General features: G+C 30.9%; 2 protein-coding genes across 2 annotated transcripts; one reads left to right on the top strand and one right to left on the bottom strand.

The window, feature by feature from the left end:
- Positions 1-86: 86 nt before the first annotated feature.
- On the bottom strand, positions 87-3,391 carry HELRODRAFT_189017 (hypothetical protein; the record flags this gene model as incomplete). The annotated part of the gene is made up of 13 exons (XM_009024811.1): positions 87-158; positions 244-325; positions 462-531; positions 613-804; positions 968-1,046; positions 1,276-1,362; positions 1,587-1,671; positions 1,944-2,075; positions 2,145-2,191; positions 2,258-2,355; positions 2,529-2,625; positions 2,730-2,853; positions 3,240-3,391. The coding sequence occupies 13 exons, from the start codon at positions 3,389-3,391 to the stop codon at positions 87-89; spliced, it is 1,317 nt and encodes a 438-aa protein (XP_009023059.1).
- A 688-nt stretch (positions 3,392-4,079) lies between these two features.
- Positions 4,080-6,292, top strand: HELRODRAFT_162670 (hypothetical protein; the record flags this gene model as incomplete). Its single annotated transcript, XM_009024812.1, has 4 exons — positions 4,080-4,469; positions 4,779-5,012; positions 5,128-5,242; positions 6,162-6,292. The coding sequence occupies 4 exons, from the start codon at positions 4,080-4,082 to the stop codon at positions 6,290-6,292; spliced, it is 870 nt and encodes a 289-aa protein (XP_009023060.1).
- Between the last annotated feature and the right edge of the window lie 7,710 nt (positions 6,293-14,002).

The following is a 14,002-nucleotide window of genomic DNA, read 5'->3' on the forward strand; positions in this document are numbered from 1 at the left end:
AATTGAAGTGAAGAGATTTCTTGATGAAGAAGATGATTGAAATGATGGAAGTTAATCATCTTGACGATGACTGATGTTTCTGATAATTATTCGTACTTTTGATCCCATGAAAAAACCAAGTCACAGCCATAATTGAGGCCAACCCAGCTCCAACAGTACTGCAAATTTTAAGTAAGACAAAAAGTTAATTATTTGTTTAAATTCTGACCGGAATTATTTTTATACAAATTCATAAAAGCTTACTAAATCAGATTTTTTAAAATCCCTTCCGCACCTAACACTTGTTTTTTCAAAAAGTTCATCCGAGTATGGTGTGTTTGCACACCTTTCAAACAAGATTTTAAAATTAAACACCAAGTGAATATATATTTAAAGAAATCAATTTAAAATGTCTAAAAAATGTTGGCCACCACTACATGGCAGATAAGATATGAACGAAGACATGAAACGAGCCAACTTACAATAGCGCTCCGTGGTTCAATAAGCTTATAACCTTTGACCATTGTGTATCATAAGCGGACATTTGCCAGCCTGAATCACATTTTTATGAATATAAACATAGATAAACAGATTATGATGGATGAACAAAACATAGAATACAAATTAAAGTACTTTTTGGTATGATGTTGTCGGCTTTAACAATCTGACAAAATTTTTTGGAGCAAATGGCGTGTTCCATCCTCAAAGATTCAAAAGCTTTTTGGTACACGGATCCTTCTTTAGTCTCCAAAAAAGAGTGTTCCTTGACAATCTCTGTTGATGATGTTTCAGCTGGAAAGGGTGGTGTTCCAGAGTGTTTGAAGTCTGAATGAGTGTTAAGTATTTGATGATTATCTTGCTGGTTATAATCATAATTATATGTTATTAGCATTTGAAACAAGTTGATCAACTAGTTTGAATTGAATAATTTTGAGCTTTTTGCTCATAGAAAAACAAAAGAGAACTCATGCAAAAATCTGAAAACTACCTTTGAAAAACTGTTCGCACGCAAAGTTCAGTTCATGTTCAGTACCATTCCAATCTTTATTCAACTTTAGAAACAACCACTGTTAGAATAAATTTCATTAATATGAAAAATCACCATATCTATAAAATTTTAGATTCAAATATTTATTGCCTATATATATATATATATATATATATATATATATATATATATATATATCCTATATATAGTTAATGATCCTAGGCTCAGAAGAATTATTTTGTCATATTCGAAAGCGCTCACTAAAGGCGGTGCGAAACAGCACTAAGCCACTTTAAGCACTATGTCACCAGGCCACCCAGACCGAAAGTATCATGTGTAATGGAACTTTTGCTAGGTGTGAAATTATCATATTGAAGTTCTCGTAGTTTTGAGTGCTAATCAGAAGAAATTTTCAGTAATTAATAATAACGCGATGAAGTTTTATCGAGAGTTGTAAATTTCATAAAATATATGTAATTTCGAAATTATTTTTCAATATTTATGTATATAACTAGCAAAAATAAACAACGTCTTGGTTATACTAGAGAATTTTCGAAATGAAATAAAATGTTAACCGTGAATGAAATATTATAAATTAAAATGGTGACAGTGTGCAAACTTTTTTGAGTAAATAATAAACGTCTTTTTCCAAGTTCATGACCGCCAGGTGCTTGCTCGTCAAAATTTCCTGCATCAAATCCACACTGGCCAGTATAATTATGGTAGGGTGACTCCGTTATTAGTGTCCAATGCAATGTCTCAATGTTTAACAATACGTATTCATAATTAAATTCTAATAACTCTGTCATATTTGTAACAGACGCACTCGAAAGTTATTCTTGTATAAAAATTAGAGATTTCAACTAGAAATTTAAATGTTTAGATGTAAATAGCAAGTGATCTAGGATGGGTTCTTTCCACACATGACACAAAAAATTCAATAAAAATAATTAATAGATTCAAATACAATAATAACTTAATATTTCGGATTAAGTTGGGGGACCGCTTTATGAAGAAGTTGTAAGCTAAAAATTTGACTGACAGACTTTTCAATTCAGGTCGGTTATATCTTTTTGAAAGCTCAATGTTCTGCACAACCGTATCAAAACTTTAAATTGAAAAATAAACAAATTTCATTAAAGCGCAGTTGAAAAGAAAAATAAAAATAAAAGTTTACGATAGTATTTCAGTTAGAAAATCAGTGGACAGTTCCATCAAATCTTCCTGGAAAATTATTATAAAAATACATTGGAAAAGAAAAGAAATACAAAAATAAATTGTTTTAACCACCATGCCAAACCAGGAAGCCACAGCCAGAACGTTTGCAGCATTGGATAGATTTAAATCTATGTTGCCCGTGTACAGAGATTCCAATGTTTTGGAAAAAGCTTGGTGATAATAAGATTTTAAAATATTTTGAATATTTTAGAAGGCTTGAATGACAAATGATATCACATGAATTAATTTTATAACATATCAAACAGTTTGTGAACATTTAAAAAATTGAAAAAGGTCAAAACGTTTAAAAAGATATGAAACAAAATTTTATGACAATTAATACCTTCTTCAGTTATCAACTCATCAGAAAATTTAAATATTATTTTATTCGAAAGGGATTCAGACCAACCACCCTTGAATATATTCTTGAAGAAATCCACCTTTTAATTTCAAATTTGTAGAATAGACAACTTTAATTTTTATTAAATTCTCTTTGAAGTGCTCTGATATTAGTGCATTCATTGAAAGAGTTATAAGATTTTACTCTGGACAGGCATAGTTTGTGAAGGTGCCACTGCTTGTTGAAGGCCTCGACAGTGACGTCACTGTATTCTCCGTTGCAATAGAGAGTGCTGTACATGTATTCCATCGTTGATTCCAGCTTCAGCCTATTTTACACCAGGAGTGATTAAAAATGAATACACATGTTGTAACCAAGATATAATAATTCTTATAGGTTAATGCAAATATGCAGAAATAAAACAAAGTATATAAACGTAAGAATATAAATCAATTAAATTTGGCATAATTTCAATTCTAAGTTATATTTTAATGATAGCTTATATCTGTTTTTATGCCAAAAACCTAAGCCTTTCATTAACATTGTTATAATGATAGCCCCAAGTCAAGGTTTGAATTTTTAATAATTTGTTTTCTTTTTGTCACATTAAGCCAGCGGGACTTTCGCTAAAGCACGACATTTTTGAAATAGTTTTAAAATGTAGCCAGATTAGTAGAAGACAATATCGGCATCTTATTACCCCGTTTAATTTACCTTTTTATTTCCAAATCATCTGTTTCATCGTTGCCATCTTCTCTACTTCTCTTCCGGCACACCACCCCATCGCCGAAACCTCTTGTCCTTGAACTTTGACCTGCATGACCCCGGTCGCCGTGGGAATTTAACGACGATTGTGAAGCGCCCATTGTTATTATTATTATTATTATACTTTGGTATATATTTTAGTGCGTGTATGTTAATCGCAAAAACTTAAATGGTTTTGATCAACTGTTAGTTTGGAATAAAATAAATTTGTTTCTATAAACTTCGTGATGTCATAAGAAAGAAACGTTTTGCAATTTTGGACGAAAATACAAAAATGTTTAGACGCAATGAATTATAATATTATTATTTACTCACCGTAAAGTCAATGTTACAAAATTTAAAATTAAAAAAAATTACAAATCAAGAAATTACAAACTTCAATCTATTATTGATTGATAACATTCAAATGTTCAATTAAAAAAATTAAGATATCACAAATTTGCATATGCTTCAACTTACATTCGACCATTTTTGGAAGCGATACGTAACATGACATTCAAAATCTATTAGGTTTAACGTATTTCGAGCTTAAGAAGATGCAGTTCACAATCGCCGAGGGAGACCAAGGACCGCCTCTTGAAGTTTTTCCCAAGTTAATAACATTAAAATAATATTTCAGTTTGATCTATATTCTTGTTTACTTTATATAACCATTACTTTACTAACAATGAACTTTCATTGCTTCACAGGCAATTAGCTTGTCTAAAACGACGTCAGAGATTAAATAAACAAAACAATATAAAGTTGATGCTTTTTTCAAAAATTTAACTGGTTTGCTAAGAATCCAGGATGGAAGGTAACCAGATAGGCATTGACGATTACGAGGAAGGACACGGCATAGTCATCGTCTTCACAAAATTTCTCATCTTCCTCGCTGGAATCTCGGCAATCGCAGTCAACTTGACGGCTCATTTCGAATTCGGTGAATACACGCAACTGTTTCCTGAGTTCAAGAATGCCGAACTGACGGGCGAGTTGGCCACATTCAGCGGCATTATGGCTTTCATCAGCATCTACGGCTCTCTGCTGTATTATATTGAGGATCAGCCCGATTACAGACAGTCGACGACCATTGCTCTTCAAACTTTTCTAATCTGGGATATTTCGCTCTCGTTGATATTATTTGCGTTCACGTTCGTCGTCTTTTACTGCTACATGACGGTTGACTACATCTTTGACGTACATACTTTTTCGTTTGTACAGATATTCAAACATACATACAAATATCTGATTAGTATTGTTAAGTGCCTATACATTAAACAAAAACTTACTTAAATAAACATAGACATTTTATTGATTTATGATGTCAGGATTTAGACTAGAAATGTTATTGGTGACAAAACTATTTGTGGATTTGAAAGTTTATCACAAAACATTGTATAAAATAAGCGAATACAACATAAAATTTTCTAAAATGTGTAATATTAGTTTTCAAGTATAATATAATATGATAAGAATAGTAAAATTTAAATTTCTCGACCGATGAAGGATGGATTTTTCCAAGTGATGGCTGATTATCAGAACAAACCAGAACTGGCGAGCCTCATCAACTCCATCCAGGAGACATACGCCTGCTGTGGGAACCTCAACTACACGGAATGGTTCTACGTGCAGTGGACGACCGAAATAACTGCAGAAATTATCGCCATTCCGGAGAGTTGCTGCAACAAAGTTTATGCCGAATTTGTGAATATAACCTGCGAGTGGAAAACATCTTACAGCGTGAGTGTTTACAATCTGTTTATCTCAAACAATACTGACTATTAAAATTTTTTATCACGTATATTTCTGATTAGAATTGTTTCAACACGTGTTTCAAATTTTTAAAATATTTCAGCATATCTACAAACTGATCCCATACAAGATCGGCTGCCTGGACGTCATTAAATGGTGGTACGCCTTCTACTTCCTCATCACCACATCTCTCTTCATCTTGGCTTTTCTATGTCAGGGTGAGCTTTAATAACTTCTTTTCTCATTTCTGGTTTTGTTTCAGTAACATGACATGTATGGTAAATTTGTGGTATTGAATTTCAAACGTGAACTTGTAAACGTCAGATAAATAAATATTTGTTTCATTTTTTACTCGCTAGTTGCTAATAATAATATTGAAAAACACCTCAAACTGTCAGACGTCGGCTTTGAGTTTACAAGCAAGCAATAAATCAGTCAATCAATGAAACAGTTGGACTTTATATACCGCTGTTTAACTGAAGTCTTTTTATAAATTTCATTCGCAAATTTTTCTTCGAGACGAAATTTCAATTTACGATGCTAACAACAAAAATATAAATGACAAAAAGGTTGAAGGCCTCATACGCTCTTCTAAAATTTAGTGGACACAACAACACACAAACCGCATAATTGAATACGTACTAAACGATGCATTATAGGCAAAGCATGTAATAGGCGAAGAAACTTCTGTCCCATTTGAACCCGGCTACTGCGTAACAGGACCAGGCCATCACGCCTAATAAAGAGGATGAAAACATGAACATAGATGAAATTATGCAAAAGTATTTAATAATTCTCAAATAATAGAAGAGAGAAAAAATTATTCTCCTGAGTTAATAATAACAATTAATTTTTATGACAAATACTAGTTCAGTTTAGTATAAAAATTACATTTTTAACATTTCATGTTAAAAAAATAAACATTCTTCAACACGAAGGAGTAAATGAGCTTTTGTAACATTTGTTGCTGCACCATGAATTTTATAGCGCAAGAAGTGAGGCTAATAAAAATTTTGTGCCAACTTATTAAAGAACTTATTATTAAGGAAATTTAAACAAGAATCAACTGAATCCGTGAAGAATATTGAAGGAAATATTTACTTTTTTTTACGGTAGTGTTATGTTTGGCACTGACAGCAACCATGTTCAAGGGAAAGAGACGCACGTACTCGACGATGGAAAAAAAGAGGCTCATTTTCCAGCAGGGTGCCATGTTCCAAGCTGCCATGGAGGGCGGACAAGGGCAAGAATTGATAAACGACATTTAATTTCAATTATATGGTGGACAACATTTTTTTAATTAAAAATTTAGCTGCTTTTACTTAAATTAAATAATAAAATTTGATCGTATTTCCACCCTCTGGAATAGTATAATCGCCAGAGTGCTGACTCAAACGTTAATTATGTGCATCCACTTGTGACTCAAGTTATGATAATGTGGCTTGTTGAATCATCTTACATTATTTATTATTTCCAATGTTTAGTGGGTTTAATTATGAATCAAATAAAATGTTGAAATAAAAATTATTAATCAAAATTTTGATTTTGTTCGGTTTCTTATGTACAAAATTGTAAACTGCTTTATGTACAAAATTGTAAACTGCTACGCCAAAAATTTAATTGGATTAAAAAAATATAGAAAAAATACATAGAAACAAGTATAACAAATTATAAAAAAATGAGGATAATGTTGAAAGGCAGTGCTTACTGTCGATGACATCCTGGAGGGGGCAAGATGGTCGGGCGCAACTCGAAGGTGCCGGGTGACTGGGAGCGCCAAATGCGTTTGTAAACTTTATCACTAAATAGGTTTTTAGTCTTTTTGATTGCTTGATGCAATCTACTATCTCAAACAAACGCTCTAAATACTAAATAAAGCGACGCAGACAAAAGATATGTATCTAGTAAAGTCCGCTGAAAAGCTTAACAAAGGTATTTTTTTTTGAAAATTACAGAGAGTTCGGCTATTAACAAGCAATGATTGTCGCCAAAAATCAACTAAAAACTCTAACGTCAAGTCATTACTTGAACCACACAAGAAGGTACAACGAGGGAAACATTATTTTGATGAAAGTACTGCTGGTGAACCAACAACCAACCAATACAGGGCACAGGGAAAAAAAATCGAAGTGGAACTTTAAGCCTCTAGATAACTAGATAAATATGTAAATATATTGAAGTTCACTCATCAAATTTGGTCAATTTGCACATCAAGTTTTAAACTTGTTTAAAAAAAACTGCATGTACGACTTATTTATTACAATATTGATATAAGAAACGTTTAATTTTTAAAAAATTGTCTAACACAACGCTTAAACTTTTAACTTTATTACCATAAGTCAAATTCTCAACATGAGAGCAGTGGGGGGTTCAGAAATTTGCGGTTGGGATGATTTTAAAATTTTAAAGCTGATGGCCTCTTTTTTGCTAATTTCCGTTAATTTCAGTTTCGGCGGGAGATAAAATTGCAAAATTTTAAAGTTAATGATCTTCTTTTTATGATTTCCAAGTATAATATTACCATATTTTATACAGAATCTTCAACATTTTCCTTTTTCATGGTCTGGTAGTCGGGTCTCCTTAGATGAAGATGATGGGTGATGAAGATGATGGGACACGACAGGAACAACTTCATCGACGGTTGCAGACGCTGAACAGGCTACGTTTAAAAGGACAAATTTTTCATTGGTCTTTTTAATTCTGCAAAAGTATAATAACCAATTAAAAGATGAAACATATGAAACAGATGTACGCGAACGAAACTTTTAAAAATTCGGAAAAGTGCTTAATTTTTTTTATTTCACAGAACGTAAATTACCTTACCTGGTTTTGATCAGCTTTGTGACATTTTGCAAGTGCAAGCGGCGAATTTTATTTTTGCCCATTTTTGTCTCGAGTTATTTTTAAACAATTTGTAAGTGTTACATGTCAGGTCTCAATATAATCATCATCGTCGTCGTCGTCATCATCATCACCACCGCCACCATCATCATCATTATCACCATCATCATCATCATCACCACCATCAACATCATCATCGTCGTCGTCATCATCATCACCGTCATTCCTACTCATCATCATCATTCCCACTCATCATTATCATCAATTATCATATTATTCATTATCACCATCATGTTTGTCATCTTCTCCAACTTATTAAATCATTATAAACTGATTTTCAAACATTCAGGTTAATTGGCGCTGTTTCTTTCATAGACACTTTTTACAATATCATACTTAATTTTGGAAATTTAAAATTTAAAAATATGTTTTTTTCATTTTTGGATTAATATCTATCTTCAATAACTCAAAAAATTTTATTTACAGACTCAATTGATTTCATAAAAACTTTCATCACTTCACAAATCTGAGTTTTTATTTTTAATTTTATTTTAAAACTTTTGGTTTTATTTTCTCAATTCAATTAATTTTTCAATACTTTTGTGCAATGAAAGGACTGTAAACATTTATGTAACTCTATAAAATTAACGACTCTGATGATGCTATGATGGTGGTAGTGACAAGTTTTTTCTCATATAGATCAGTTTATCAATGATGACATCGACTGATATAAAAAGAGTTGCTGGATGAAACTTAAAAGTGACGACTCTAATGATGTGTAATATCGTATCTAACTCCATCAGAAGATGTTTTGGTGCTTTGTTGTTACATCATTTCGTCACTTCACCAGTCAGATTCTTCTTCCTCTAATGTCATTCGTCCTCTCAAGAAATTATTCCAGACAGCAACCGACCTTCAGCCAGCACTGAATACACTTCTCAAAAAGTTATTGCAAATTGATTTTTTTGTTTTGCATTTTTACTGCAGGCTTTTCAATTGAATTATGACTTTTATTAACATTCGGTTAGCTTTTTTTTTTTACTCTTGATAGCATGCTCAATCCATTTTAAGTTTTTTCAAGTAAGCTTCTTATCAACCTGATTGACGCAAAAAAATTATATTTGTTTTCATGCTCAATCCATTTTAAGTTTTTTCAAGTAAGCTTCTTATCAACCTGATTGACGCAAAAAAATTATATTTGTTTTCATTCAAAATTAAATTTTTTGAATGTTTTTATATTATTTCAATTTAAAATTTTAATTTGACACTATGACCTTTTAAGAACAGACCATAATAAGTATTATTAATCGCATTAAATGGGATTTCAATTGTCTTTTTTAAACAAAATTTTTGAAGACAACAAAGCGATAATGAAATTTCAGCAATTCCTCAGTTGTCAACAAACGTTCCACATACAGCTCTCCTTCCATCTGGAATGGTTTGCCTGCCATCATTCGTCAACAGCCAACCATCACATTTTTTTTAGAAAACGATTAAAAAACTTTTGTTTATCCAGGCCTACAGAAGCGTCAAAAGTCATTCACCATCCAAGTGTCCCTGAAGGTATGCATAGGACGCGATATAAATTAATAATAATAATAATAATAATAACAATGATAATGATGATAAAAATGAAAACTATTTTATTTCTTCAAAAGCCAAAATATAAATAAAAATTACAATTAAATATAAAATGATCAATTATTATAATAGTTAAAAAATTAAAATAATGGATAATTTAACATCAATGCTCGTCATTATGAATGTGTACAAAGATGATAAAATAATATAAAAACTAGAGTCAAGCTTTATTTCTGTCACAATATATTGCGTATGTAGATGCTATCGCAGAATTGATTAAGCTAGATCTAATAATAATAATAATAATAATAATAATAATAATAATAATAACAATAATAATGGTGTAGGTGTTTCGCTTCTGAAAACAAAAACAATACGTATAAGAATTCAAAGATCTGTTTTTAAAAACTCACAAAAACCAATCGTTGAGATGTACATGTAATGAAATGTTTTAGGTGATAGATTGGTGTACGGTACATTGCTGATATTTTGCTTTCAGATATAAACAAATTTTATAATGAATTTTAAAAAGTTGATTAAAAAGTTAAATAAAATTTTTTCAAATTTTTTGTGACAGTTAGATTGCGTTTTCTAAATAAAGTTTATTTATTTTCAAATGTATACTTTTGCAAGAGCACATTAAATGGGTGGTAAAATTTTTGTAGAATTTATACTGGAAAAAACTGTCCTTCACAAAAATTTCCCCGCACGCAAACATGACGAATCTCTTTTTTACGTGCTGCTCTGCCAACAACTTATACGCATGTTTATATTTTTAGTTTTTAATGCCTGAAACCGCTTCAAAAAATAGTTCCACCTACAAATGTCAGAAAGTTTTACGCAACAAAAGCCATTACAATTTTTTATTCTTATAGGAACTTTATGACAAAACATTGCTATTAAAAAACAAAACATAATTTTTTTTTATTTTCAAGGAATTATTTTTTAAAGAGATCAAATGAGCAGGCGCAATGGCATCATTATATGGAGATTAAAGACAAGCGGGATGAGAAAAGAATGTTGATCCAATTTGTCGGAAGTTGAACGAGGCTTTAAAATGAAAAAAAAACACACGCAAGAATGTTTTTGTACAAATATATCTCTTCAACACATGTAAGAATGTACAGATGAATCTTTTTACGTGTTCTTTATATTATTTATTATAAGTGAACATTTTTAAAAATGGTCATACAAACCACTGTCTGTTTCAAACACCAATTTCTCACTTAAATCACTTACGTAACATATCTCCACTGAACGTTTTAAAGATGAATTTTTCGAAAAATGCATTTTGAAAATGCATGAAAAATGCATGCTCCATTGAATGAATTTGATTTATTTGGTATTTAAAAGCTCCCTCTTTAGTCTCCACTCCATACATTTCACACAAGAGCAATTGTAAGCTACAGACCACAGCACACATAGAAAGTGCTTTCTGTCATCATGAATAAAATTTGTCACAGGTACTTTTTATGCTTATTTATAACAATAATGTTCACAAATTTATCTACAATAATTCATTTGAAAATCATTTACATTTAAATAAAAATTGAGTAATGGATGAATATAAGGATATAGATGAATGTATGATTGTGTTGTTTTTGTACTAAAAATGTCATTAATTTTGATTGTGGTAATTTATTGCACAAAAAAAAATTTAAAAACATAAAGTTAATTAAACTTGAATGCATTTTTGTGACCCAAAGCTGTTGACAAAAAACGATAAAAGCCATTTAAAACAATTCAAATTTTTCGACAAAAGTTTTAATTTATTCAAATGAGAAATTGCAAGTTGAACTAATTCTAGGCTACAGGCGAGACTTTAAATAATGCAGTGGCTCCCGTGTAAATTTCTATAAAAATATTTGTATGGATGGGCAAATGTGAAGGTGTTTGTATGTGTGTTCGGCTACATTTGAATATTTTTATGTGTGTGAGTGAGTGTTTGGATGTCTGTATGTTGTCAAATGTTTGTTTGAATACTTACATGTGTTTGGATGCTTGCTTGAATGTCCGTGAATGTAGGTACGTATGTAGAGCGAGGATGTAGGTATTGAATGGAAAATCTAAATACAGCCGACTGCAGTCAACAGGCACCACATGCACGTCAATGATTTCACGCCGTTCATCTGTCTTGAGTCTATTAAAATGTTCATGGGTGCATTCTACAAAGCGTATTTTAAATTATTCCAACATTGAAAGTTTAGTTATGTATTTTTCAAAATAATTTTGTGTTTGAAATTTATTCTTTATGTGAAAAGAATCACACTGTGATGTGGCCCACAAAAATACAATAATCCTTTCACTCACTTGCTCCCTTTCTTTCTCTCTCTTTCTCTCTTTTTCTCTCTTTTTCTCTCTCTCTATCTCTTTCTATATATATATATATATATATATATATATATATATATATATATATATATATATATATATATATATATGTATGTACGTGTAGAAAAATATGTAAAGAAAGATAAATATAATTTCTTTCAGAGCATGACTAATTTGAATTATGGGTTCTTTTATGCTTCCTGTCAGGGCGTTGGTAAGCAGATTCAGCAGCTGCTTTTCATAAGTTTTCCCAGTCAGATAGATAAAAATTTCAGGATAAGTTTGAATTTTTTAACCCAATCTCCTACCACTGACTCAACCGGTTTGTTGATAAGCTAGTACGTTCTTTTCGACAGTTGAACGAAGCATTTCAAATGCTATGGTTGAGACGAAAAAGATTAGCCTAAAAATATTTGAAATATTTTTTACCAGACTTGATTTTTGGTGCCCACGCCTGCTTTTTATTTTCGCTGTTTTGAAATTGAGATAAAAGTTTGTAGAAAATTGTCCAACTTCCCGTTTAAAAGTGCCATGGTTATTATTATAATAATAATAATAATAATAATAATAATAATTATTATTATTATTATTAGATCTAGCTTATTCAATTCTGCGATAGCATCTACATACGCAATATATTGTGACAGAAATAAAGCTTGACTCTTGTTTTTATATTATTTTATCATCTTTGTACACATTCATAATGACGAGCATTGATGCTAAATTATCCATTATTTTAATCTTTTAACTATTATAATAATTGATCATTTTATATTTAATTGTAATTTCTTTTTTTTTTACTTATATTTTGGCTTATGAAGAAATAAAAGAGTTCTCATTATTATTATTATTATTATTATTATTATTATTATTATTATTATTATGATAAACTCTTTTGTTTTGTCTAAAGTATTTATCAACATATACCCAAATGAAAAGACGCCGGTCATACAATTGAAATGAGCACATCAAGAAATAAAATCAAAGCAATAAAAGTAAAAACGCGAGATAATAATAATAAATAATAATAACAATGATGATGAGGGTGATACACACACACACACACACACACACACACACACACACACACACACACACACACACACACACACACACACACATACACATACAACACACACACACATAAATACATATATAAATTTATATTACTCAATATACATATATGTACGAAGACTTCTATAAAAATTGTTTGTGCTCATACGCGATATGAAGAAAGTGAAAAATCCTCCTAACCTTATTGCCGAAAAATCACCGAGAAATGTGGCGATCAGAAATGTTTGGACATGGGATAGCAGTATGGTCACAGTGCTGAACATGAAACAACACACCGTTCAAGTGAATAGTTGTGAAGTTTTTATCAATTGGAAGAAAAACTCGCCTCGTTTAGAATTTCTTTTGGTTTGCATGGTGCAGTCAACTGCTATTTTGAAATTCTAATTCATTTTCATTACGTTTCTATTGTCTCGTGTTGGAAAATTTAAAAAAAAACTCCATCTTTATCTTCATCATCATCCTCTTCATTTGTCAACGGGGAAAAACCCAAAAACCAAAAACTCTATAAAAGTTTACAAAAGTAGCAATTTCTCATTTCGTTTTGCAAATTAACATTACTAATAAATCTTTCATCGTAGCGTAAATTCTTTTCTGACTCAAATTTGAATCGTCTGAATTAAAATTGGGCCGCAGATAACTTCTATTTTTACTTTGAAACCTTTAAAATTAAAAAAAATTTCTTGCGCAGAATTTACGACACCAAGCGCGAACAATCAGGATGACTTCAACACAACACACTTAATGACAACAACAACAACAACAAACAACAACAAAAACAACAGTAATAATTACAACGTCTGTTAATGAAACCTAAGTGAACTTTTATCTGTCATCAGTGTATGGAAATTCGTGGCTGTGAGTTTTTATGTCTTTATTTTTTAAATGACTGACTAGTTTTCTTAACTTCTTGCATTAAAATAATTTTCGATACAAAAGTTTAGAAAACTGCAACAAGAGAGAAGATATTTAATGGGAAGTTTAAAACGACATCATCTCCAAAGACCAAAACTCACAATAAAGTTTTGTATGGAATCACAAATACATCTGTAGGTACATTAGGTACATTAATTAATCTCTTTGAATATATAAACCAATTAACGCATTAACGTGCTTAAACAATAAACACACACACTCACACACGCACGCAAATA

The sequence above is a fragment of the Helobdella robusta genome (assembly GCF_000326865.2).
Source record: "Helobdella robusta unplaced genomic scaffold HELROscaffold_4, whole genome shotgun sequence".
Taxonomy (NCBI): domain Eukaryota; kingdom Metazoa; phylum Annelida; class Clitellata; order Rhynchobdellida; family Glossiphoniidae; genus Helobdella; species Helobdella robusta.